The sequence below is a fragment of the Podarcis pityusensis genome (genome assembly GCF_964106645.2).
Source record: "Podarcis pityusensis genome assembly, chromosome: 10".
NCBI classification, from domain to species: Eukaryota; Metazoa; Chordata; class Lepidosauria; order Squamata; family Lacertidae; genus Podarcis; species Podarcis pityusensis.
Window position 1 is genome coordinate 67,364,245 of NC_138035.1, and position 25,013 is coordinate 67,389,257.

General features: G+C 41.3%; 1 protein-coding gene across 9 annotated transcripts in view; it reads right to left on the reverse strand.

The window, feature by feature from the left end:
- KIF21A (kinesin family member 21A) overlaps positions 1 to 25,013 on the reverse strand; it is a 100,682-nt gene that overhangs the window by 29,423 nt on the left and 46,246 nt on the right. For 4 of the 9 annotated variants that reach the window (XM_081023451.1, XM_081023450.1, XM_081023448.1 and 1 more), the window contains exons 10-25: positions 24,575 to 24,638; positions 22,167 to 22,370; positions 17,504 to 17,542; positions 12,562 to 12,649; positions 11,490 to 11,607; positions 10,820 to 11,008; positions 9,689 to 9,888; positions 8,938 to 9,045; positions 7,759 to 7,827; positions 7,436 to 7,650; positions 6,497 to 6,650; positions 5,170 to 5,367; positions 3,536 to 3,637; positions 2,906 to 3,071; positions 2,414 to 2,434; positions 96 to 156 (exon numbers count right to left, since the gene is read on the reverse strand). In XM_081023451.1, the coding sequence (XP_080879577.1) occupies positions 96 to 156; positions 2,414 to 2,434; positions 2,906 to 3,071; positions 3,536 to 3,637; positions 5,170 to 5,367; positions 6,497 to 6,650; positions 7,436 to 7,650; positions 7,759 to 7,827; positions 8,938 to 9,045; positions 9,689 to 9,888; positions 10,820 to 11,008; positions 11,490 to 11,607; positions 12,562 to 12,649; positions 17,504 to 17,542; positions 22,167 to 22,370; positions 24,575 to 24,638 (1,996 nt within the window). The remainder of the gene's footprint in view (positions 1 to 95; positions 157 to 2,413; positions 2,435 to 2,905; positions 3,072 to 3,535; positions 3,638 to 5,169; positions 5,368 to 6,496; positions 6,651 to 7,435; positions 7,651 to 7,758; positions 7,828 to 8,937; positions 9,046 to 9,688; positions 9,889 to 10,819; positions 11,009 to 11,489; positions 11,608 to 12,561; positions 12,650 to 17,503; positions 17,543 to 22,166; positions 22,371 to 24,574; positions 24,639 to 25,013) is intronic. The other 5 variants (XM_081023453.1, XM_081023447.1, XM_081023452.1 and 2 more) reach the window with 3 other exon arrangements.

Sequence of the window (25,013 nt, forward strand, 5' to 3'; positions counted from 1 at the left end):
TTGCTTAGAACTGGCTAAGGAACATTCCGAGAGAGGGTCACACTAATTCATTGCAAATAAAAGCCATTTGGTTACTGTTTATGTTCTTTTCTCACCTTCCTTCTGCCCCGGGGCTATTCAAAGGAGCATCTTCATCAGTACTATCTTCCACATTTTCTGGAAAATTCCCAAAGTCGTTCTTTTGTTAGACAGTTTCACTCGCAGCATATATCTACCCCAAAGGCTCCTCTTATTACCCAAAACAAGAATAACATGCACTGCTTTCCATATATTAAACTCTCACACTTAATTCATTTTTTACTTAAGGTAAGAGTTAAACTGAACTAGTTTCCCATAATGTCCCTGATGCTGAATCTAGTTGCTCGACTTCTTTACTTTCCCCAAATACCCAGGAAGAATAGGTTTTCTGTTTGTTTTTTGTTTTGAATTGACAAACCATCACATAGGAAAATTATAAACGTATCACTAGGAAAGCAGGAAGGACAGACATAATATCTTCGGCATAGACATATAATATCCCTGTATACCCGTTTTTCATTATGGCTCTGAATAAATATTCAGTTGAGGGGCAGTGAGAAAGATAGATGGGGTGTATTCTACTTTGCATTCCTTTAGCTTCTACTTTGACAAAATACTGCACTTGACAGACAAACAACCATTTGGGCCCTATAAAGTGAGATGATTTCACTACTCTACATTTACACAACAGCTTCCTAAACATCTACAACATCAATAGAGGGAACAGGAAGGAAGAAAAGCTACACAGATGAAATGGAACCTGCAACAAACAGTGCCAGTGAGAACTATTCGTCTGCTCACACAAGAAAAGGAAACACTAGCATGCTTGTCAATTATAGCCACAATACATCATAAACACGCCAGCATGCAGGGATATGCCAAATGGACGAGCCCATAATAAAATGTACCACCCGTCACTGAATGTATACCAAGTTTATTTCAGAAACATATAGAGAGAACAGTGGGGAGACAAGACAAAAAGGTAACTGTGATGTCTCTAGGGTCCTTTGGGGTCCTTTACCCTGCTGCCACTCAAGGAAGGCACTTGGTGAACCAGACTGAACAGACGTCTAGCTACTATGGTTTTACCAATGGAACTATATTCACCATAACGCACATCCAAACCAAAGTCAGTACCTGGAATCAGCACATGCACAAAGCAACTGCTAGGGTCAAGGTTGTAAGCTGCACCATTCAGGCAATCTTTTCCCACCCTCATCGTGCTCCTCAAAGCACCATGTTACCCACATCTCTCATTGTACTTCTTCTCTTCGCCCCACACACCCCACAGTTGTCTACTTCTTCTTACTCATCCCCATCTCCTGGAAGACTGTGGATACGTCTGCTCATTACTTAGCTCCAGGATTGTAACTTGGGAGAGAGAGACACTGCGCTTCCAGCTCACATGCTCCCTTCCCTATGACTGGAAGGACAAGGGAGCCACTGAACTGTGGAAGACGAAGAACTTTCTGTTAATTGTTCTACTCACAAACTAAGGGTAGGAGCATGTGAGCCTGAAACCTACTCCAAGTCTCATCCTGGGTTCGGTTTTAGGGACCAAGAAACATACAACCTTTAAAGCACAGCACCACATTAACTTGAGACTGCATTCTAGTGGGTATGGATGGAGCAAACCTTGACCCATTCATATATTTATGTGGTACGGCACTAAAATAGTGTGGTTGAGGAGCTTGACATAAGCTCCAGCTCTCCAGATTGCCTTCAGGCCATCAACGCAATGGACACTAATGCGGAGGAAGCTATACAGAACATCTTGATGAAATAAATTTGAACAGAATAGCCTGACCAGTAGCTTTCTTTGATTACTGTATGGCAATTTTAAAAAACCAGAAAACCACACACCTGTTTTACAGTTCAGTATGAATGTTTTCACTGCCCATTTGCATGTACTGAGTTATAGCCATTGCTTAACTATGCAATACACAACTTGATAAGGCACGTTCACCCTAACACATGAATTTTAAAACAAGATTCCTATAAAGCACTCATCGTCTCTGTGTTGCTAAAATGAATTTTAGAGTTAATGTGGGGGGTTTTTTCTGGGGGGAAATGGTTATGTGTGTTACAGCTACAGTAAAAGAGAGCAGCACATAAATGTATCAGCAGATAGTGTATCAGCCACAGCGTCCCGGGTGAAGAACGAAAAGCTTTTAAGTACATTCACACTGTTTGCATTCGTGCCTGTCTCAGTTGTTAACATCCAATATTTTGTAAAAAGTTTGTGTCTAAGGAAAGAGGACTCTGAGCGTATCTCCTAAACAGTGCATGCAAACTTTTATGTATGCGTACATTCTAAGATGCGCCAGTTAGTGTACACGTGTATCATTAGTATCTCATGCAGCTGTGAAGTACACAGAAAGCTACATATACTTACCCAGCGGAACGCTATCTAGGTCTGTGTAAAACAACAGCGAGGAGGAAACAAAAAGCAACACTCCAATCAAAACCAATCCATTTGCAGAGTGGGAAATAAGAGAGTCCTATGTTACACTATAATCAGATTAAACCTATCAGAACTAGCAGAATAGATGCCATAAAGTACACATCACAAGTTTGTTTCTTTTATAAGAGAAGTTAAGAATTTTATTTTTTAAATTATTCCAATTTGTAAGACACCTAATTTTGTTTTGTTTTGCTTTTTTAAATTACCCAAATATTGAATTCAAGCTATAAAACAGTGATTAACTATGAGATTTCCTGATTTTCATTGCTGGGCGCACTGTTATTTGGGGGGAATACCTTTACATGCACAAAAAGTACAGCATCTATTCACAAAGCACCTTATTTGAAACACACCTAATAAAACATGCATCATCGGCAAACCTAGCATGCAGTATAATTCCATTTTGTAGAGTATTCAAATTACCTTGCAAGGCATGGCCTAGTAGAGCATCAAGTTCAGGATTTAATTCTGCCTTCTCTTTCAACATGTGAAACAGCAGCTGGTTTTGCGTTGCACTGGTAATTTCTGTTTGTTTGAGGCGTCCTTCAAGTACTTTAATCTGAGCTTCCTTCTGAGCTGCTTGGAGACCCTGTTAAAGATGAAAAAAAAATAGCTTGATTATCTATTCCAAATCACTTTGTGTAAGTGGACGGGCATAGATATTTATTGTATCTATGGGGTGCCATCCTGAGAGAGGGGTTACTGTATATCTTGGGCACCATCCCACAATGCCTCCCAATACAATGGGACTTTTGGTTTCTCTCTTCCTCCCTCCAACATCCCCCATGCACTTCCCAAATCTGTCTCAAAGCACTGTCTCCCTACCCTATGGGGCAGATTTGGGCAGTGCTGGGGGCAGGGAGGAAAGGAAGGCATATCCACATTCGGCAAGTGGGTGCCTGCTTGTGCTATTTTGGATTTCTTTCACATTTTTGGACTATACCGTTTTAAAGTCTAACACTCTTGTGAAGATCCGGCGATGTCACCCAGCCATTAGCCCATGCAATGGTAATCCAGTACAAGACACAACAGGGTTCCCACCAGGTGTGTTACCTTATTAATGCCCATTGTAAGGAAATGGTCAAGGAGATACCGAGCTTCTGTTAGAGTGCAGGCATTGATTACCGCAGTGACGTCCAGAATCTCTCCTTCTTCCTGCATAAATCAAAGACAGCAGAGTGGTTAGTCAGGGGAAAAAATCACATGAATGCTATATGGCTGTTGTTGTTGTTTAGTCGTTTAGTCGTGTCCGACTCTTCGTGACCGCATGGACCAGAGCATGCCAGGCACTCCTGTCTTCCACTGCCTCCCGCAGTTTGGTCAAAGTCATGCTGGTAGCTTCGAGAACACTGTCCAACCATCTCGTCCTCTGCTGTCCTCTTCTCCTTGTGCCCTTCATCTTTCCCAACATCAGGGTCTTTTCCAGGGAGTCTTCTCTTCTCATGAGGTGGCCAAAGTCTTGGAGCCTCAGCTTCAGGATCTGTCCTTCCAGTGAGCACTCAGGGCTGATTTCCTTCAGAATGGAGAGGTTTGATCTTCTTGCAGTCCATGGGACTCTCAAGAGTCTCCTCCAGCACCAGAATTCAAAAGCATCAATTCTTCGGCGATCAGTCTTCTTTATGGTCCAGCTCTCACTTCCATACATCAGTACTGGGAAAACCATAGTTTTAACTATACGGACCTTTGTAGGCAAGGTGATGTCTCTGCTTTTTAAGATGCTGTCTAGTTTTGTCACTGCTTTTCTCCCAAGAAGCAGGCGTCTTTTAATTTCGTGACTGCTGTCACCATCTGCAGTGATCATGGAGCCCAAGAAAGTCAAATCTCTCACTGCCTCCATTTCTTCCCCTTCTATTTGCCAGGAGGTGATGGGCCCAGTGGCCATGATCTTTGTGGGTTTTTTTTATGTTGAGCTTCAGACCATATTTTGCGCTCTCCTCTTTCACCCTCATTAAAAGGTTCTTTAATTGCTCCTCACTTTCTGCCATCAAGGTTGTGTCATCTGCATATCTGAGGTTGTTGATATTTCTTCTGGCAATCTTAATTCTGGCTTGGGATTCATCCAGCCCAGCCTTTCGCATGATGAATTTGGCTATATGGCTACGGGAATGTTATTCCAATAGGAACTTTTCAAAATTAAAGTGAATTCTATTAAGCCAGAATATTTAGAAAAGTAACACAAACCAAGCTTCTTTTAAGAGATATGATTATTCGGACTTGCAAAAATCAACTAAGTGCCAAATTTTCAGCACATTCAGCTATATGAAAGTATAAGTATATTTCAAGCAAAATATATTGAAAATGCAAAATTGGGAAAGGATGAGAGACAGTCCATAATTTACAGTTCAATATTACGCATGTTTACTCTGAAGTTGTGTTCAATGTGACTTACTCACAGTCAAGCGCCTATAGGGTTGCAGCCTTGCATAGCTATGTAGGAGGGTGTTCACTTACTTATGGCTTTGATTTAGAAATAAAATTATTATGAAACCGTACAAATGAAAGTTATAGCTAGATCTTTAATCTAGTTCATAAATGCAACAAAAGCTGGCTCTGATGTTTAAATTCGCATGCAATCCGTACAGCACATAAATGCAGAAAACTGCAGAGTGCAATTAATAGCTGAATAAAAGAAAATTAATTCCCTATCTGAACATAATTCTTTCACAAAACCTTTGGGGCTGACATACCTTTGCTTCCTCCATCTGCATGATATTTGCTTGACAGTCAGAAATACTGTCATTGATGTAATCTATATTTGCAGTCAGTGACTCCATCTCTTCATTGATGTTGTGGATGTTTTTATCGGTCTCTGGACCACCTTCTTTGATAACTCTCTCCCTCCTTTTGGAAAGCTTCTCTTTCCTTTTGGTAAGTTCTTCACGTTGCTGTAATTAAAATGTGTATGTGAAACACAAGCTGTGAAAATCGGCCAGTCAAATGTTTTACAGGAGAATAAAGGACCCCTGACCATTAGGTCCAGTCGTGACCGACTCTGGGGTTGCGGCGCTCATCTTGCTCTATGGGCCGAGGGAGCTGGCGTTTGTCCGCAGACAGCTTCCGGGTCATGTGGCCAGCATGACTAAGCCGCTTCTGGCGAACCAGAGCAGCGCACGGAAACGCCATTTACCTTCCCGCCAGAGCGGTGCCTATTTATCTACTTGCACTTTGACGTGCTTTCGAACTGCTAGGTTGGCAGGAGCAGGGACCGAGCAACGGGAGCTCACCCCGTCACAGGGATTCAAACCGCCGACCTTCTGATCGGCAAGTCCTAGGCTCTGTGGTTTAACCCACAGCGCCACCTGTGTCTTACAGGAGAATACTAAATGAGATAAAGCAGACATGACTTTTCATTGCATTTCTGTGGGAGGAAGAAACATTAAGCAGCAAATATGCAACTTAACAGCTGGTCTTATGACATTAAAGGGTGGTTCATACATGCATAGCTAATTAATATACACTTAATGACTGGAAACTGAATATAAAACAGGTTCCACTGAAAAGCTCTGTGAAAGCTGGAGGTAATATGAAAATTCAATGAAGGCCTTATATTTTCCAGGTCCATTTTTTCACATGCCAAAACTAGCAAAAACAGCATCATGTCTCAACATGATGGACATACAGTGGTACCTCAGGTTAAGAACTTAATTCGTTCTGGAGGTCTGTTCTTAACCTGAAACTGTTCTCAACCTGAAGCACCACTTTAGCTAATGGGGCCTCCCACTGCCGCCGCGCCGCCGTCGTGCCATTTCTGTTCTCATCCTGAAGCAAAGCTCTTAACATAATATTTCTGGGTTAGCAGAGTCTATAACCTGAAGCATATGTAACCTGAAGCGTATGTAACCCGAGGTACCACTGTACATGCACTGACCAGGGCAAAAGTACTTTACTTTTCACCCAACAGAAAAGTGGCATTTTCCCAGATGTTGCAAGTAGCCAAAGGGGTGTGAAAGAAAGAAAGAAAGAAAGAAAGAAAGAAAGAAAGAAAGAAAGAAAGAAAGAAAGAGAAAGCTCTACCTTAAGTAGTCTATTCATGTCAGTCTCCATATTGGATATGGTCATTTTCTGCATAATGATTTCAGTCACCCTCCGTTCGAGTAACTGCCACTTCATTCTCGCTCCCTTGGAGGTATAAACTCTTGTGGTCATCGCTTTTCTTTGATATTTACTCCTGCAAGCAATTCAAAGATTTACGTCGTTCACATAAAATGCTATAACATTTTTATGCAGTACCAGTAATCATAAAAGAGAACACTTTTAATATTTGAAATCTGAGGGGGATGTGCGACTCTTTTTCAAAAAATCTTAAATCATGTGTGTTCAGTATTGCAGATTGCTTAAAACAGCCACTTGGTTCCTTTCAGTGTCCTTCTCACTGTATTCAAACTATTCCTTCAACTGCCTCATGATAGAGAGATAAAGGAGCAGACCTCAAATATTCCATTGTATGAAGGTACTTTACTCAAACATCTGTCATTGTTTTAAACCATGGGTAGGCAAACTAAGGCCCGAGGGCCATATCCGGCCCAATCGTTTTCTAAATCTGGCCCATGAACGGTACGGGAATCAGCGTGTTTTTACATGAGTAGAATGTGTCCTTTTATTTGAAATGCATCTCTGGGTTATTTGTGGGGCATAGGAATTTGAATAGAAATATAGTCCGCCTACCCCCCAATGTCTGAGGGACAGTGGACCGGCCTCCTGCTGAAAAAGTTTGCTGACCCCTGCTTTAAACCATCACTTGTACTCTCTTCTCACTCCCATGCAATCACCACTGTTGTTGTACAACCTGCCTTCTCCTTTGCTCCCCATCACATCCCAACCCCATCCACATCCAGGATTATAACACAGAACCATAAATCCTCCCGTGGGAGTTGGAAAATGACAGTGTTTTATGTCTACAGGAAGACAAGACTACAAAAGTAGCAAGATAATAACAGGTTTGCCCATCATTACCTGGTTCCATTGGTCGTGGCTGCTGGCAATGCTTGGACCCTTGCTACGGGTATCCGCATCTTCTGTTGTGACACTGCTCTAGATCCTTCATTGTCTACCGATGACACACTAGAACTTGGTTCGTGATTAGCCTGCTCAGGCAGACTCAGCTTCCGGCTTGCCCTCCCAGCCACCTTATCAGACAAAGGTCTTGCCTGCCGACGAAGAGCTGTAACCTAAAGCAGTGAGACAACAGTGTCTAATAAGGACCTATTTAATGTACAAATTATAGGAATTTCAAATAATAGCTTGCACTTAATTGCAACACTGAAATAATCCGACACCTCTTCTGTTTTCCGGCGCAGAACAACTTCCTGATTCCTCTTCTGAGCCTCCAGAAGTTTTAGCTGATGCTGTAAAGAAAAGCCAATAAGAAGTCAAGGATTTGGATACTTTTTAAAATTGTTTTTTTTTTATCTATGTCATTTTAAATTCTTATTGATATTAATGTTGTTTTAGATTTTATGATTTATGTGGGGGGAAATTTCCATTTGGTTGTACCTTTCGATGTGCTTTATTTATTATGACTTTTGTTAAGTTGGTAATTATGTAAATCTTGTCATGCTGTAAGCCGCCTTGAGTATTGTTTTAACTATGAAAGCAGCATACAAATAAAATGATGATGATGAGATACAATTCTCTCAATACCATCATTCAATTAATTGGTACAACCAGCCAAGGAAGGGGGACATTTGTTGATATTTTCTCTATGAAGGTAAAGGGACCCCTGACCATTAGGTCCAGTCGTGGCCGACTCTGGGGTTGCGGCGCTCATCTCACTTTAGTGGCCAAGGGAGCCAGCGTACAGCTTCTGGGTCATGTGGCCAGCATGACTAAGCCACTTCTGGTGAACCAGAGCAGCGCATGGAAACGCTGTTTACCTTCCCGCCAGAGCGGTACCTATTTATCTACTTGCACTTTGACGTGCTTTCAAACTGCTAGGTGGGCAGGAGCTGGGACTGAGCAACGGGAGCTCACCCCGTCGCGGGGATTCGAACGGCCAACCTTCTGATTGGCAAGTCTTAGGCTCTGTGGTTTAACCCAGGTTTAATGCTTATAGGGGTAAGCATTAAACAGTAATCCCACTTCACATACAAGAACAAGAACAGCACAGTCCTATGGACTCAGAAGTTCGTTCCACTATCTTTGAAAGGCTTGTTGCCAAATAAGTATGCACAGGATTGAAATCTTCCACAATGTGTTAGCAAGCCAACCCCATGAATTAACTGCTTACCAATACCATATGAAATATCTTGCAGAAACGTATCAGCTGAAAACTTTATTCTACTTTCATTGCTGGCTTAGTACAATGAGTAGTCAACCAAATTCAATCCACCTATTCGTTGCTAAAGCAGTAATAAAATAGCACATGTCAACACCTGAAAACCTTTACAAAGCTTTCGGGAGCTTTTGAAATTCATACAACATAAAAACCCCCCACAGTAGATACATTTATTAATCACCTCTCGTTTTCGCTGCTCCTTTTTCAGCTGAGCAATCTCTCTATTTCTTCTAGATTCATTCATCCTGGCTTTCTCTTGCTCTTCTTTCATTTGCTTCATAAGACGAACCTGTATAAAATTATTCAATTTTTTTATTTTTTATTATTCAAATAAAATTATGCAGCTTTGCTTTTCACACACTCAAATCACGTTTTTGTTTTGCTTTTTGCTACAAGGCTGATGCCCTTTTACCATACTTAATAATCCTTCATTGTAATCACTCTCTTGGCGAGTATTGCTGCAATGTGATTTGCTACCTTAACGCTAACAAGCAGTTAGGTAACAGGACCGTCTTCTGAGACATTTTCGAATTCCACAGTTAGCAAGAGGAATTCAGGCGACTGTTTGCAAAGTGGGAGGCAGAGTTGTCTGCAGTCTCTGCCCTAGCAGTGAGAGTGTCATGCAATTGCACCCAGCCAGAAATACAAGGAAGCAAGGAAGCTTTGAAAAGAAACTTTCCTCACCATTTGGGTGAACGCTTACAAAATAAATTGCTTCTCCAAGAAACTGTATACCACAGTAAGTTACTACTTGGTAGGCGGTCATCCTAACTAGATGATCAAAATGGAGAATAATTTCAGTCTTGAACTGACCAGCTTTAACACTCCTTTTTAAGCAGAAAAAATAAATCCATAATGCCAGGGGATATAGTTCATTGTTCAGGTAGACACGTGCAGCATTGGATTCTGTGCTTTAAAAAAAAAAAAAGTACCTTTGTTTTCTTCATCTCTGCCACATCCTGCTGCAATTTTTTCAGTTGTTTTTCATACTGAGATTGATTTTTAAGTAATCGTGCGTGTTCTTTCTGAGCAGCCTGAAGCCTCTGCAGCTCTTTATTCATGGATTGGAGCTTCTTTTCATACTCTGTTTTAACCTTTTTTGCCTTTTCTTCTGAGCAAGATTCCACCGAACCTAAAGAAATGGCAATGGATTTCTCAGTTTATAAATCATGAACCAATACATTCAGTGCCTAACTTGCAATGCCAAGATTTCATTTGCACATCCTTTTTTTTTCCCCCAAGGCTTTAGTGTGAACGAAAAAGAGATATGCAAAAAATAATTTCCAATATCACATCAATTCCATCCGTCCTCTAAGTTTAGAGTTTTCCAAACTGTGTGTCATGACATGTTAGTGTGTCGGCTGCAGTGTGTAGGTGGGTCGCGTGAAAGCTCCCCATGCTCCTACCGGAGCATGTCTAAAAAGTGTGTCACCAACATGGAAAGTCGGGAAAGCTCTGCTCTAAGCGATGCTCAGTGCTAGAGGGCAGTTAACCCATGTTAGACTGACAACAAGACTATGAGGTAGCTTAGATTGAGAGAAGGCAAGTGACAGATTCTGTGGGAGTTTGAACCAAGGTCTCCTAGTGAGTGATTACACTGGCTATCTTATTTTATTAAAATTTGTATCCCACTACATTTTGAAGGTCGGCGGTTTGAATCCACTCGACGGGGTGAGCTCCCGTTGCTTGGTACCTGCTCCTGCCAACCTAGAAGTTCGAAAGCACATCAAAGTGCAAGTAGATAAATAGGTACCGCTCCGGTGGGAAGGTAAACAGCATTTCCATGCACTGCTATGGTTCGCCAGAAGTGGCTCAGTCATGCTGGCCACATGACCCAGAAAAACTGTCTGTGGCCAAGATGGCTCCCTCAGCCAGTAAAGCAAGATGAGCGCTGCAACCCCAGAGTCGTCTGCGACTGGACTTAACTGTCAGGGGTCTTTTCCCTTTACTTTACATTTTGAGATGATATGGAAGTCATGTCATAAGTATGACTGACACTGGCATGTCCTCACTAAGTTCTCAATGTGGCCTATACAACAGCTTCACAATGGCATTCTTCTTACCCAGATTTTGAAGCACCTGATCTCTTTCAAGTTGGGTATCTCGAATCTTATGTTGTAGCATCATTAGCTTCTCTTCATATTGTCTTTTTAAGGTCTGAAGTCTTCGTTGGCTGTTTTCCAGTTCATCTATCAGCTTCTGTTTTATGGCAATTTCACATGTGATGTTTGCTAGGTCTGCCTGATAGCTTGCTGTCGTTAAAAAAACACAAATAAATACAAGCAACACTGTAGCCAATCAGCTTATACAGCTGCAAAAGTTATGTAAACTAGGAATGCACCTGATAAAAGGATGCTAATTCAAGCAAACATTGTACACACTGGTTTTTGCAACAATGGTACACTCCAAATACAGTAGCTTAGTGTAAGTACTAGAACTCTGAAGCAAAAATCCCAGGTCTGGCAGATGTCAAAATGTCTCCATTACATACTTAGACTAGTCATTCAAAAATACTTACATCAACATGTATTTCCTGGAAATGATCATTCAAATTACTAGCCTTTAACATGAAGTTCCCCATCCCTAATTTAACTCAGGACATAGCTGTTAACAGCAGCCTGCACACTGCTTCCCCTAACCCAAAGATGCCCATTTAGGTCTTTGGAAAATTTGACACGAGTTCTCTGCATAAACAGCTGCAAAAATCTCTAACGTTATTGGAGTTGGTGTCACCTTTTTCATCAGAATCAGAATCGGAATCATCCGAGCTTTCCACAACTTCCATGTCATCTTCATCTTCCTCGTCATCTTCCTCGTCATCTTCACGGTCACTAAGCTCCTGACCTTCTTCCTAAAGTAAGAAAAGGAGAAAGAGGCTAAAAATGGAATTGCTCCACAAATTCCTTATTTTAAGTACAAAGACAATTTTAACTTTAACCAGTTCATAACTGACTAAATATTCTGCTGAAATACACAACTATTGTAAGACTACCTGTGACAGAATTAGTTGCATGTGCTTTGCTTTAATTAATATTTACTTATGAAGTTTACTTATGTCCTTTCTCTGATTGCAGGCTAAGACCCTACCTGCCCGCGGACTGTCTCGCCAGAGTGGTGCATGCTCTAGTTATCTCCCGCTTCGACTACTGCGGGACTACCTTTGAAGGTGACCCGGAAACTGCAATTAATCCAGAATGCGGCAGCTAGACTGGTGACTGGGAGTGGCCGCCGGGACCACATAACACCGGTTCTGAGAGATCTGCATTGGCTCCCAGTACGTTTCCGAGCACAATTCAAAGTGTTGGTGCTGACCTTTAAAGCCCTAAACGGCCTCAGTCCTGTATACCTGAAGGAGCGTCTCCACCCCCATCGTTCTGCCTGGACACTGAGATCCAGCGCCGAGGGCCTTCTGGCAGTTTCCTCATTGCGAGAAGTGAGGTTACAGGGAACCAGACAGAGGGCCTTCTCGGTAGTGGCGCCCGCCCTGTGGAACACCCTCCCTTCAGATGTGAAGGAAATAAGCAGCTATCCTATCTGTAAAAGACATCTGAAGGCAACCCTGTCCAGGGAAGTTTTAAATATTTAACGCTGTACTGTTTTTAACACTTGATTGGGAGCCGCCCAGAGTGGCTGGGGAAACTCAGCCAGATGGGCGGGGTATAAATAATAAATTATTACTATTATTATTATTATTATTATTATTATTATTATTTCAAGTTTTGCCTTTCTGAATCATAAAAAGGCAGGGAGGCAGTGCAAGAGTTTTATTAGTATTGACGGAATATATTAAGATCACAATACTTACTGCTTCCAGTTCATTATTCTCTCTTTCAGAAGCGCCCTTTTCGTCCCTCTTCTCCTGCTCATTGTCTGTGCTCTCCTCTTTAACAGTACTATGATAAGAAATACAAAAGGGGTCATAAAATACAAGAAGGAGGTTATTTCCCCTCTCCTCAAACCAACAACCTGGCTAAAGCACCAGCCACAACCTGGTGCTTCACTGAAAGGAGAATGTGAAAGGCAAGGGGCATCACAGTATTCAACATTTTAGCTTCATGGCTTCTTGCAAGATCAAATGGTTTGAAATGGCAAGGAGAACCATAAAGATCCCAACAACTGTTTCCCCCATCATGCATAAAGTTGCATTCTGGAGATTCAGAAGTGGAGCTGAAAGTTAATGGATGGTAAAGTTCAAATGGGAAAAGGGAAAGCATCGCAGACAGACAACCAGAAAGGCACTGGAGAACCGCAGAGTGCCTAAAACCAGCCTTTGCCAACCTTGTGCCCTCCTGATGTTTTGGACTACAACTCCCATCAGCCCCAGCCAGTTGTAGTCCGAAATATCTGGAGCCACCAGGTTGGCAAAGGCTGGTCTACAGCATGCCAGAGCAGCTTAGAGTTAAACTGGGTGTAATATATAAGCTGGAACCACAGAAGCCATAAAAATATCCCTAAAATCACAGGCCTGTACATAAAATGATTATGTACTACCCACGGAGATCATTTAAGGAGCAGAAGGAAAATCAAAACAGCATACCAGGAAATGCAGGTTTAGCAAGTGTGTGTGTGTGTGTTTGTAACAAATGCAAGAAAATCCTAGCTATATTTACCCAGAAATAAGTCCCACTGAGTTCAACGGCACTCGGTCCCTTGCAAGTGTATTTTGGCTTGCAACCTTAATCATGGAGGAATGGGCCCCAGACAATTTATGGATTCTTCAAAATTAGCTGTCCCACACATATGGATCTTAGATGAGCTGCTTGTGTGATGGCTCCCCCAAACCCTTTTTGGCCAGTTTAAAAGGTGGGCAGAGCCAATCCCCCAACATCAGTCCTGTGCCGGGTGACAAATTCCCCTGCAGTGGGGCAAACTATGGGCTACCAAAGAAAACGCAAGTGGCTCACAGGATGCCCGCTCCTGTACACTCTGGATAGAAGTATCCTGATTACAGTTATCCACACTACAATAATCTCTAAGTTGCAAAGTATAATATGCAGTGTGCCTTTGACTTCCAGCTAGTACAAAGTAGAGAGTTAACACTGACTGGTGAATGCAAGCATATTATGCCACACATTTGTCACAAGCTATGGCTTCTAGTCTGTTTACAGGTCCAATTCAGAGTGCCGGTGCTAGACTGAGCCTAGGTCACATGAAGGATTGCCTCTTCACACATGCAAGGACCCTAAGATTATCTTAAGAGGTCCTTCTACGAGTACCCCTATAAAACGAGAGGCACCTATTGAAAAAGTTCCTCTGCTAACAAACCTTGTAGTAAAAACCTTTCCTAGTCTGCATCTGTGCCAGAATGTGTGTTTTTTTACTCTTTTAAGTTTTTTATTGTTTGTTTGTTTGCCACCCTGGGCTCCTTTGGGAAGAAGGAAGGGTATGATATAAATTTAATTTAAAACAATAATGATAAAAGTAATAAGGAGAAGCCTGTTATCTTCTCCGGCTTTTTAATCTTAAAACATTTTAAATATATATTTTTGGATCTGTTATATTAATCATATTCTCCACTACTGGTCTTAGTATGGGTTTGTTCTGTTGCTCTTTGTATTCTGTTTTATATTTTATTTTCATGTTGTGTGGTATTAATTTATTTTTCCTTCTAAACCATCTTGAGAAGTGTTATGTACTGAAGTTCTCACCCTGGGCCAGCAGGGGGATACTGTAGATAGTTCAGGTCCACATATGCAAATAAGGGATCGAAAGTGACGTTCAGTGATTGGATAGTTATAGAAAATAACTGTTACTGTTACTGTTGCATTCTAGTGGAGCTCTATATAAGCAGGCTGGCTGAACCCTTCAGTTCAGTTCTGTTCTGGCCTGTGAATAAACAAGAGCTGTTTGAAGAATCGCTGTGTTGTCTGATATGTTCACCCACAACTTAACAAGAACTGTGGCCATTGAACAGTATTTAAATACTGAAAACAATGAAGAAGAAGAAGAAGAAGAAGAAGAAGAAGAAGAAGAAGAAGAAGAAGATTCATCCACACATATATAACGTTATTTTTTATCTATCTTGAGCCTTCAGGAGTGGACGAAAAGAAATGTAAATAAATAACATCTAACACATTACAAATTTTAGTCAGACTTATCTATTGCGTTAGGGTAGTAAAGAGGAAATAATTGTAAAGCCAGCTAAAAATGTGATCCGCAAACAACAGAGGTCATAAAACGAAGGGCAAAGAAGATGCAAATAAGCCAGTGGTGGTGCTATAGGACGAGAAACACATCTACAACATTTAGCAAGCTCATGTATTCAATGGAGAAAAACAAACAGATAGAACAAGGTCACCAGCCAATCAAATTCTAAACCTAAGCACTGAGCCTTTCTTGGTCTCAGCTGAAAGCCACCCTTTCTTAATACCTTCTTTCCCAATGTGACTAATTCTAGTGACACAAGAGGAAGAGGGGCAATTGTCTTTTTAAAAAGTGACACTAGCTGCATGGAGCTCCCGAACAAAGTTTTTTCCAGGCAGTTTCCATGGAGCCCATCTGTGCTAAAAGGCAAGTGAGATGCTTTGCTGCCACAGCTGTTATCCTTTAGATTCCCCAGACCTAAACAGATGAATAGGTGGCTTATAGCCTTTTCTTCTCCTATTCACATGCTTCCAATGTTCTCCCCTCTACGGTGTATTAATAATCCACACAGTCATCTTGGTCCGCCCGCTTCTTGGTATGTTAAGATCGTCCTTGCAATTCTTTGAACTTGAATCAATGCTCTTGTAAAATGTAAGTTCACAACTGACTCATGCTCTATACTCAAGATCATTAATACGTTACAAGAAATCCCATGTCTAATGCATCCTGGGAACAGATTGGCTTTCCAGGAAGCCCCAGTCCCATCATGACTCCCTTTGCCCCTGAAGCTAGATTGCAAAAATGACTGCAAAACTAGTTATTCCCAAAGTACACACTGTGCCTAACCTAATCCTAACTCCACAATCCTGAATTCAATAGGACTTACTTCTCAGTAGGCATAGGCAAAGGTAAAGGGACCCCTGACCATTAGGTCCAGTCACGGACGACTCTGGGGTTGCGGTGCTCATCTTGCTTTACTTGCTGAGAGAGCCGGCATTTGTCCGCAGACAGCTTCTGGGTCATGTGGCCAGCATGACTTATGGCGAACTAGAGCAGCGCATGGAAACGCCGTTTACCTTCCCACCAGAGTGGTACCTATTTATCTACTTGCACTTGACGTGCTTTCGAACTGCTAGGTTGGCAGGAGCAGGGACCGAGCAATGGGAGCTCACCCCGTTGCACAGATTTGAACCGCCGACCTTCTGATCAGCAAGACCTAGGCTCAGTGGTTTAGACCACAGCGCCACCCGCATCCCATTAGTTAGTTTTGCACAATTGATGTGCTCGTCTGATTTCATCCTGGCTTGACAAACAGTTACTCCACCAATGACATCACCCTACTCATCCTTAAGATATTATTCCCCCAAAGCTTCTCAAATATTTTTTTTTTTTACATTTTGGACTGAAGGCCCTGGGATGTCTAGCAATCATCCTACCCTCTTACCCTATTCTTCATCTATTTCAAATTGCAAAATAGGGGAAATAATCTCTGAAGGCCACTGTTGGCAGTGGACAGATAAGATCAGGACAAAGGCCCATCAAGTCCGGAATCATGTCCACACAGTGACCAGCGAGGACTTGAGTGGAACAGCCCTCTCCCCATCTGATATTCGGGGGGGGGGGGATATAACACAGCCATCGCGGTCAGTAGCCACTGACAGCTAGCAAAGCACAGACCTATGGAACACAGATTACAATTTTAGCAGAGCAGATTTTAAGGTTAGATTACCATTAACCTTTGCTTATGAACTTTTAAAAAAACAAAAACAAAAAACCTGCAGCATTTAGGCTTAAGAAAGAAGGTTTGGGTCTAGGTTTAGGAAAGAAGTGAAGTATTTCGGAAGATGTGCACGTTCTGCATTGCAGGGGGTTAGGCTAGAAATCAGGGTCCCTTCCAATTCTGATTCTACGTAAGTATAACAGGCAAAGTGCTATCCATGGGAATCCTCTCTCTTTGTTGGTAGTTTTATTAATTGTTTTAAATAAAAAAGTTATAGGCTATATCTTAATTGTGTTCATATTTCTTTTGCATCTTGATAAGTATTTATAATTATCAGTGGAATTATTAGTACCACTCTGGACCTAAGCCAACCAGTGTCCTTGCCTTACATGGTGCAGGAAGCTCTACTTTGCCTTAAAGTAGATATGTAAAGGAAGTTTGGCATAACCCAATTCACTGAATCTGAGCCAAAATGAAAATTGTTTGATGTTCATGAAGTTAAAATAGTTATACTCTAGAGTTACTGCATATGCTGTGGTTTACTGATCCACTTTTCAGTTGAATTAGGCCGCTGTTAGCAAAATCGGTTGAATATAGAAACAATGACATTTGTCTCCAGATTATGCATTGATCTCAACAATGGGTATTTTGAAATGGGTTCTAGTTTACACCCAGCCCCTTTAAACTGCTCTGGTTAACTTGAAACCGAGGTATATGCGTCAGTGTTTTATGTGCTAGCAGTGTGTGTGTGTGTGTGTGTGTGTGTGTGTAACACACACTCTATAACTCTATAACAGGGAGGGGAATTAGTCTTGCAATAAAAAAATAAAAACCACAATCGTGTGATTAAATTCTAGGGTTAGATCTATGTGGCACAGTTTGTGGTTCGTTTGCTCGCTTAAAAAAATGACAGTTTAATTAAAAACCTGTGAAACATTCCAACCTTCTTTCTTCTTGACTGCTTTCCTCAAGTTTCTGCAGCCTTCAAAAGCAGGAGGGTACAGTATTGGAAGGGCCAAGCCAATGAAGGACAAACCAGACAGTGAAAAGCGAGAGCGACAAGAAGGTTAAGAAAAGATGACACATGAGCTTGTGGTTTTCAAATGATTTTCTTTTTTTTTTTCTTTTAAAAGGAAAATACACTGTCAAAAGAGCACAAGTTGTAAAAAGGCAATACATTCTTCACAAACGGGACCCTGCAACAAGATGTTGCAGCGCAGAGGCCTCCCTGTTCAGGACTCCATACGCTACATTCCATGCACCTTGTCTGTCCCCCACTGTTTTCCGTCCCTCCGGAAACATTCATTCAGCATTCTGTGGCCTAAACCTATTTTGTACTCCTGAAAACAATCGGGTTTTCCCAAGCCTGCTGCTAACTTTCTCTTGTCTGTGGGTGGAGGCAGAACTTAACAGCTTGGATATTGGATACAGAGGGAACGACAGTTGGAAAATTCATAGAAAACAGAACAGATCCTGCATACAGGGAAGGTTTCCTGTGCAGGTCCCACTGAAATGAACATAAGCTGCACAGGAAGGCTTCCTAGGGGTGAAGCATCTATCCATGCATTTTCAATAGGAGGAAGCCATTTACTGCCATCATTTACTGCCAAACAAGCTGGCTTGTTTGCTCCTATCACAACTGCCTCCTGAAGGCACACAATCAGCTTTAGTAGTGAAACTACGTCCTTTAGCTGCGAATTTTTTTCAAAGTTCTTTGGAAGAACAGCAGACTAAATGACATATATATATATATAGCTATTTTGTTTGGTGTTTTCGTTTGGGTTGTTGTTGTTTTTTAAAAAAGGACAATTTTATCATATTTGGCGGGGGGTTATAACGGTTTGCAAACTGGACATTTCCTTCTGCAGGAAAACTTAGTTAATGGACAGGTTACACATGTTTTCAGTTTCAGGAAGTGCTGTCTTTAAACCATATTGTGAGAATGGATGACTACCATATTATGAGAATTGAGCTCTAAGATTTTGAAACACACACACTTTAAAAACTTACTCCACCATGCATTCTGAAAACCCCCAACTCTTTACATCGTTATAATGCTGAGATAAATTTTTTTTAGAATTCATTATATGACCATTAGTGCTTGTTAGAAAAATGAAAAACACATCTCAGAAGAAATGAAAAGGTGAAATTCTTCTGTATTAGATGTAGGCACCTTAGCAGCGAAGCTCTATGTGCATGATTAAGTTTGAGACTGCTGAAATCTTAATATGGTACTGAAATTATATGCCAATTTGAAATGGAGAATATAATGGAATATGCAGTAGCTAATGATAACAATGCAGAATTTTTTAATGCCTTAGCTGAGAAAGATATAGGTATTTTGAAAGAATCTTCCAAAACTCATTAAGCTCTAAGCATTTACCGTATCATTTTAACTTGCAGTGTAAAATACCTCTTATTTCTGGCTAAATATTTTTAAAAGCAGGTTGCTAAAACTGTTTCCGAGCACAATTCAAAGTGTTGGTGCTGACCTTTAAAGCCCTAAACAGCCTCAGTCCAGTATACCTGAAGGAGCCTCTCCACTCCCATCGTTCTGCTGAGGTCCAGCTCTGAGGGCCTTCTGGCGGTTCCCTCACTGCAAGAAGCGAAGTTACAGGGAACCAGGCAGAGGGCCTTCTCGGTGGTGGCGCCCGCCCTGTGGAACACCCTCCCACCAGATGTCAAAGGAAAAAACAACTACCAGACTTTTAGGAGACATCTGAAGGCAGCCCTGTTTAGGGAAGCTTTTAATATCTGAAGGACTACTGTATTTTAATATTTTGTTGGAAGCCACCCAGAGTGGCTGGGGAAACCCAGCGAGATGGGCGGGGTATAAATACTAAATTATTATTTTATTTTTATTATTTCCATTGCTCTCTAGACAACTGTGACCGTGATTTTGAGAAACTACAACAAACGACCTTAGGAAAAAGAAGAGTACAAGTACTGCAGAAATGCACGTCCAGACGACAGCAAGCGTAGGCGACCTTTTCAATCTCACCTATCAATCACATGACATCATTATGACTGGCAGCTGGGTGTTGGGAACTGTAGCACAAGCGGCGTTGCCAGTTCTACGCTCATCACTTTTAAGAAGTGCCAAGTGTATGACTAGCAACACACTTCCTTCTCCCCACTTCCTGCCCATCAGCTGATGGAGAAAGACCCCTGCATTCTGTAGACCACTTCTGTAGACCACAATTGGGACACAGCCAAACTGAGAAGGTTTTCACCCCCACTTACTGCTTTGGCTGTGAGCGCCTGTTCCCTGCTGACTGACAGGTGGCTATGGTTTGAGGGAAATGCCCTCATGGGCCAAACAAGACTCTCTGGCAGTCCAAGACTGGCCTGAAGGCCGGAGGTTCCCCATTCCAAACCATTAGGGAAGTAAATTGGTTTTCCTCTGCACTGCAAACCTTTCCTTGCACGCCACCCCAGCCTTGACCAAAGTGCTTTTGTGGTTTGTCTGTCCACCTCTTTTTCTCCGACCATTGGATTTTTTGAAAGCAGCCTTGTTAAAGTCCAGAGCGCACGTCCAACTACGCTCCATTTTCCCTTGCTTCTGTATAATGAAACTCAAGAAAACATGATCACTTGCACCCAAGATTCCCTGTACATTCACTTTGCCAATCAGTTCCTCCCTGTTGGTGAGGACCAGGTCCAAGACAGATAACCCCCCTTGCTGCTTCTTCCACCTTCTGGGAAATGAAATTGTGAGCGAGGCAACTGAGAAATTTGTTGGACCTTACATTCTTGGCAGCGTTCCAACAGATATCAGGGTAGTTGAAGTCTCCCACGAGTACTTCAGAACCCGGCACCACAACATGTTTTAGGAACATAGTGTTTGTGGTGAACAAGAGGCCTTTTCAGATCATGCAAATCTTATTACGGGGGAAAAACTGATAAGTTTCCAAGGGCATCTATGTTTCTTCAAGGGGAAGCCTGAAACTGCAGCCATACATCAAAGTTCAGCAATAAGGTGACAGGCACAATGATTTTGCTCTGTATCTCAGAGACACGGTCACAATACTAAAATACAAAACTGGGCTACAAGTAAATTGTGCTTTTCTGACACAACTTCCTAGTTCAGTTATCCTTATGCACTTATGCAGAGTTGTCAAGTCTTGTGAACTTGACCTGAGAATTAGTTTTAACTCAAAACTAACCAATCTATCTTTTCTTTCCTCAGTTACCATTATTAAAGACACTGGGGATTTTCAATCAAAAGTTGATAATGATTATGAATTAGACAAAAAGCAGGTTTAAATGGCTCATCTTCAGTCATGTAAAACTAAGTCATTCCAATGAAGCTCTGGAGTTCAGATCTGTTTCCTGGCTACAGAAGAAAATGGCCAACACAGAGAGAGAAACTAATGACCCAGTTTAGGATACCTTCTAGATATAATCACCATATTTGAGGGAAGACCTTTCAATAAGGTCTTCACCTTAGGCTGCTACTTCCACAGCAACTGGCTGTTATATTTTACATTTAGCCAACAAAAAAACCAGCCAGTTAGCAAGCAAGCAGTATACACTCATAATCAAACAGAAAATGAATGTGTTTGCTCTGACTGATGTATTTGTTTCACTGTAAGCTTGTTGCACATAGATAAAACACAATGTAAGTGTCATTAAATAGGAAATGAAGGACAACTGTCTACCTGTAGGGGAACTGCTTATAGTTCCTTGTTCCTTGTTTTACTTATTAACACAGCCTAAAATAATCTAGTGGTTGATGGAAAATTTGGGAGGATTAGAACTTAAGGGGGGAATCAAATGGAGTATGGAAATGCAGTGATGTTGCAAGTCAGCCATAGGCTGGGTATGAAGAAAGAAAAACAAGCCATTTTAACAATAACCAATGTAAATCTCAATGGCTGCTATATGTGTGTTTCAAATTAAGTAACTAGTAGAACTTTTATTTTTAACTGGAGCTTCCAAAACATTCATAGCTCAGTATTCTCTTCCAAGTAAGAATATGTACATAATCCACTGAGCTAGTTCACGTGCAACACTAAACCATGATTTGGCACTATATGCACAAAATAGAATGAGCCTGACAAAAGCTTCAGGTTTGCACATTCCCTTCTCGGCTGGCAGAAAAACTTCGTTGCACTTAGTTTCACTTCAAAGAATCCTAGCTTACTGTAATGTATGGACAAAAGGTTGTAGTTTAAAATGAACTCTGCTTAGTTTAACAAGCCAGTTTCACAACCCATGGTCTGATGTCATCTTGTTTAGATGTTAACCAGGGTTTGCTTCAAACAATTGTGGGTTTGTACATAACATGCCAGAATTCTTTGAAGTGAAACTAAACACTAGAAAAGCCATTCTCCCACCTGCATAGGAGAAGAAGGTGAGGTGGGAGCAAACAAGCCCAACGCTATGCTCAGACTCATTTTAGCTTGCGTATGTAGTGTTAACCAAGGTTCAACATTACATGCAAACCAGGCCATAGCTGCAGACTGTAGAGATGAAGACTTGGCTAAGTGTGTGCAGGATTTATGTGGCAGTTATTGCAAAGGAGGACTTTTCTTCATCTCACAATTAACCATTCCCTGGTTAAAACAGACAGCATTCTTTGCAAACGTAGTTTTAAATGGTACCTCTTTTTCTTCTTCTTTTCTTTTTTCTTCAGTTTTTCCAAGTCTTTTTTCGCTAAGTCAATAATCTCGATTGTCTCTTTATCAGAGGGAAGCATCGAAGCAGAAAATGAAGAGGGGCCACCAAAGTACGTTGACCTCGTTGAGGCCCTCGACAAGTTGCGGCGAAGATTTTCATTCACTGCCTCACTTTCCAGTAGTTTTGCCCTGGGCACAGAAAATTGTAGAAATGAAAGCGGAAACGGAAAATGTCAGTATACGTTTTTGTTAAATATTTTTCTAAAAGAATATTCAAGGTTCTAGCCAACTGCTTCACACAAACATTTTTTTAAAAAAATAAAAATACAGTGGTACCTCAGGTTAAGTACTTAATTCGTTCCGGAGGTCCGTTCTTAACCTGAAACTGTTCTTAACCTGAGGCACCATATTAGCTAATGGGGCCACCCGCTGCAGCTGTGCCACCGAAGCACAATTTCTGTTCTCATCCTGAAGCAAAGTTCTTAACCCGAGGTACTATTTCTGGGTTAGCGGAGTCTGTAACCTGAAGGGTATGTAACCTGAAGCATATGTAACCTGAGGTACCACTGTACTAAAATGGGTTCCTGGGGTGCCATATGTAAGCAATATTCTATTAATGCCAGATGTTTTCACAAGTGCTGATTAAGCACCTTGTTCCAATGTACTGTCTTGCTAATGTATTACAGCAGCAGCAACACAACTTAAAGACTAATAAACTTATTTCATGGAATCTTAGAACTGTAGAGGTGGAAGGGACCAGAAGTATCATCTAATCCAATCCCTTGCAATGCAGAGATCTTTTGCCCAACGTGGGGATCCAACCTACAACCCTAACCCTGAGATTAAGAGTCTCATGCTCTACCAACAGCTTTCATTAGATTCATAGAGTGGGCAATAAGGGAATACATTTACGGGTGCATGTGATCTGCTTCAGATATAATGCTCAAATATGTTTTTGTTTTTTTTTTTAAACAATTTATTGGGTTTTACAATAGAAATAAACATAATAAACAATATAACATTTGTCTTAACATAGTTTCACATTTTCTTTGGACTTCCTCGCATCTCCCGCTCCCACTTTCATCGTTATAACATTTTGTCAGCAATTTATCATCTTATTTAGATTCTTATATCCCTTCTATGTTTCATAATCTTATAGTTCTCGAAAGGAGTTAAATTTTCACAGTCTTACTTATTTTCTTAAAAACCTCTAAATTTAGTGGTGCTCAGTTATTTTAGTCTAGCATCTTATTTAGCATTCACTCAAATTACAATGTTTTTGTAAATAATTCTTAAATTTCTTCCAGTCCTCCTCAATCCTCTCTTCTCCCAGGTCACGAATTCTGCCGGTCATTTCAGCCAGTTCCATGTAGTCTATCAGTTGCATCTGCCATTCTTCCAGTGTGGGTAGATCTTGAGTTTTCCAGTGTTTTGCGAGAAGTATCCTTGCTGCTGTTGTTGCATACATAAAAAATGTCTGGTCCTTCTTTACCACCCCTTGGCCGACAATACCCAAAAGGAAAGCCTCTGGTTTCTTAGTGAAGGTATATTTAAATACCTTTTTCAATTCATTATAAATCATTTCCCAGGACGCCTTCACTTTAGGGCAAGTCCACCAGAGGTGGAAGAACGTTCCCTCACACTCTTTACATTTCCAACACTTATTATCAGACCTATAATGCTCAAATATGGTTCTCCGTCTTAGCTGAAGGCTACTGAAACAAGCCAATGTCATAAATCTTGATTTGAAATTTTCTCAGTTCAGTAAACCAATAGTCAACTAACCACAGTTTGTCTAGGTTGGAACTCAGCACTGTGGTTAGCTAAAAATGGAATCAAAAGCTTCTGTCCTTCTCCTTGAGGCCATACTAAATGAAGAAAGGGGACGTATGAGCACATGAGCAGCTACATTCACAGACTGCTAAATCATGGTCTAACATTTCCAAGCAAGGTCACACACTCACTAGCGGTAAGAATAAGGCAAAAAAATAAAATAAAAAAATAAGTGGAGTCCTTTGGTGTGTCCCACTCTGATACCAAACACAGATTAACCGAAGATCCGGTGGAAAATGCTCACAGAGCTATGTGAATCCACTTAAGGCAGCTCAAATACAGGAACTGATAATGTTCTGTTCTAATTATACTTTCTAGAAAGTCAGCTATTTAATTATTGGACAACTGCTGTTCAGGGTCATTAGAAATAACCTTGGGATGAAGAACAATGCTTTTTAGAGCCACGGTGTGTGCTGAACCACTAACAAGAGTCCTTCCACGTTACACATATAGACAATACATTTTAACCACAAAGACTGGTAGAGTTACACATAGATTCTACATTCTAGGGGGGAAACAAAAGCGAGACAAAATCACAAAAGATGTCAAATGAATAATACCTGAGATCCTCAATTTCCTTGATGTAGTTATGAATCATGTTGCTGATTTCTTCATTACCTTCTCCTTTAAAAAGACAACGACCAGTATTAAAGTATGTTTATTAGAATGGCAGACAGACACAAAATGTTGTTATCAGGATTGCATGGGGACCAGCATTTAATACTCAGAAGGGGAAATTAAATGTTCACAGGCAAGGAGGCAAGGGAGGGCTGGCCCACCCATGAGGCAAGGTGAGATGACGCCTCAGGTGGCACAATCCACAGGGGCAGCAGAACCAGTTTCCAAGGAATGCATTGCTTGCTGTTTCTGTCGCTGCACTCTCCCCTTATGCCTGATGTAGATCTTCACTCCCAAAATATATTGGGCCAGCCCTGTGCCAAGGGGTTCACAGGAAATATGGATTTATGTAGACAAATCAGTGGTAAGTTACAGGGAACC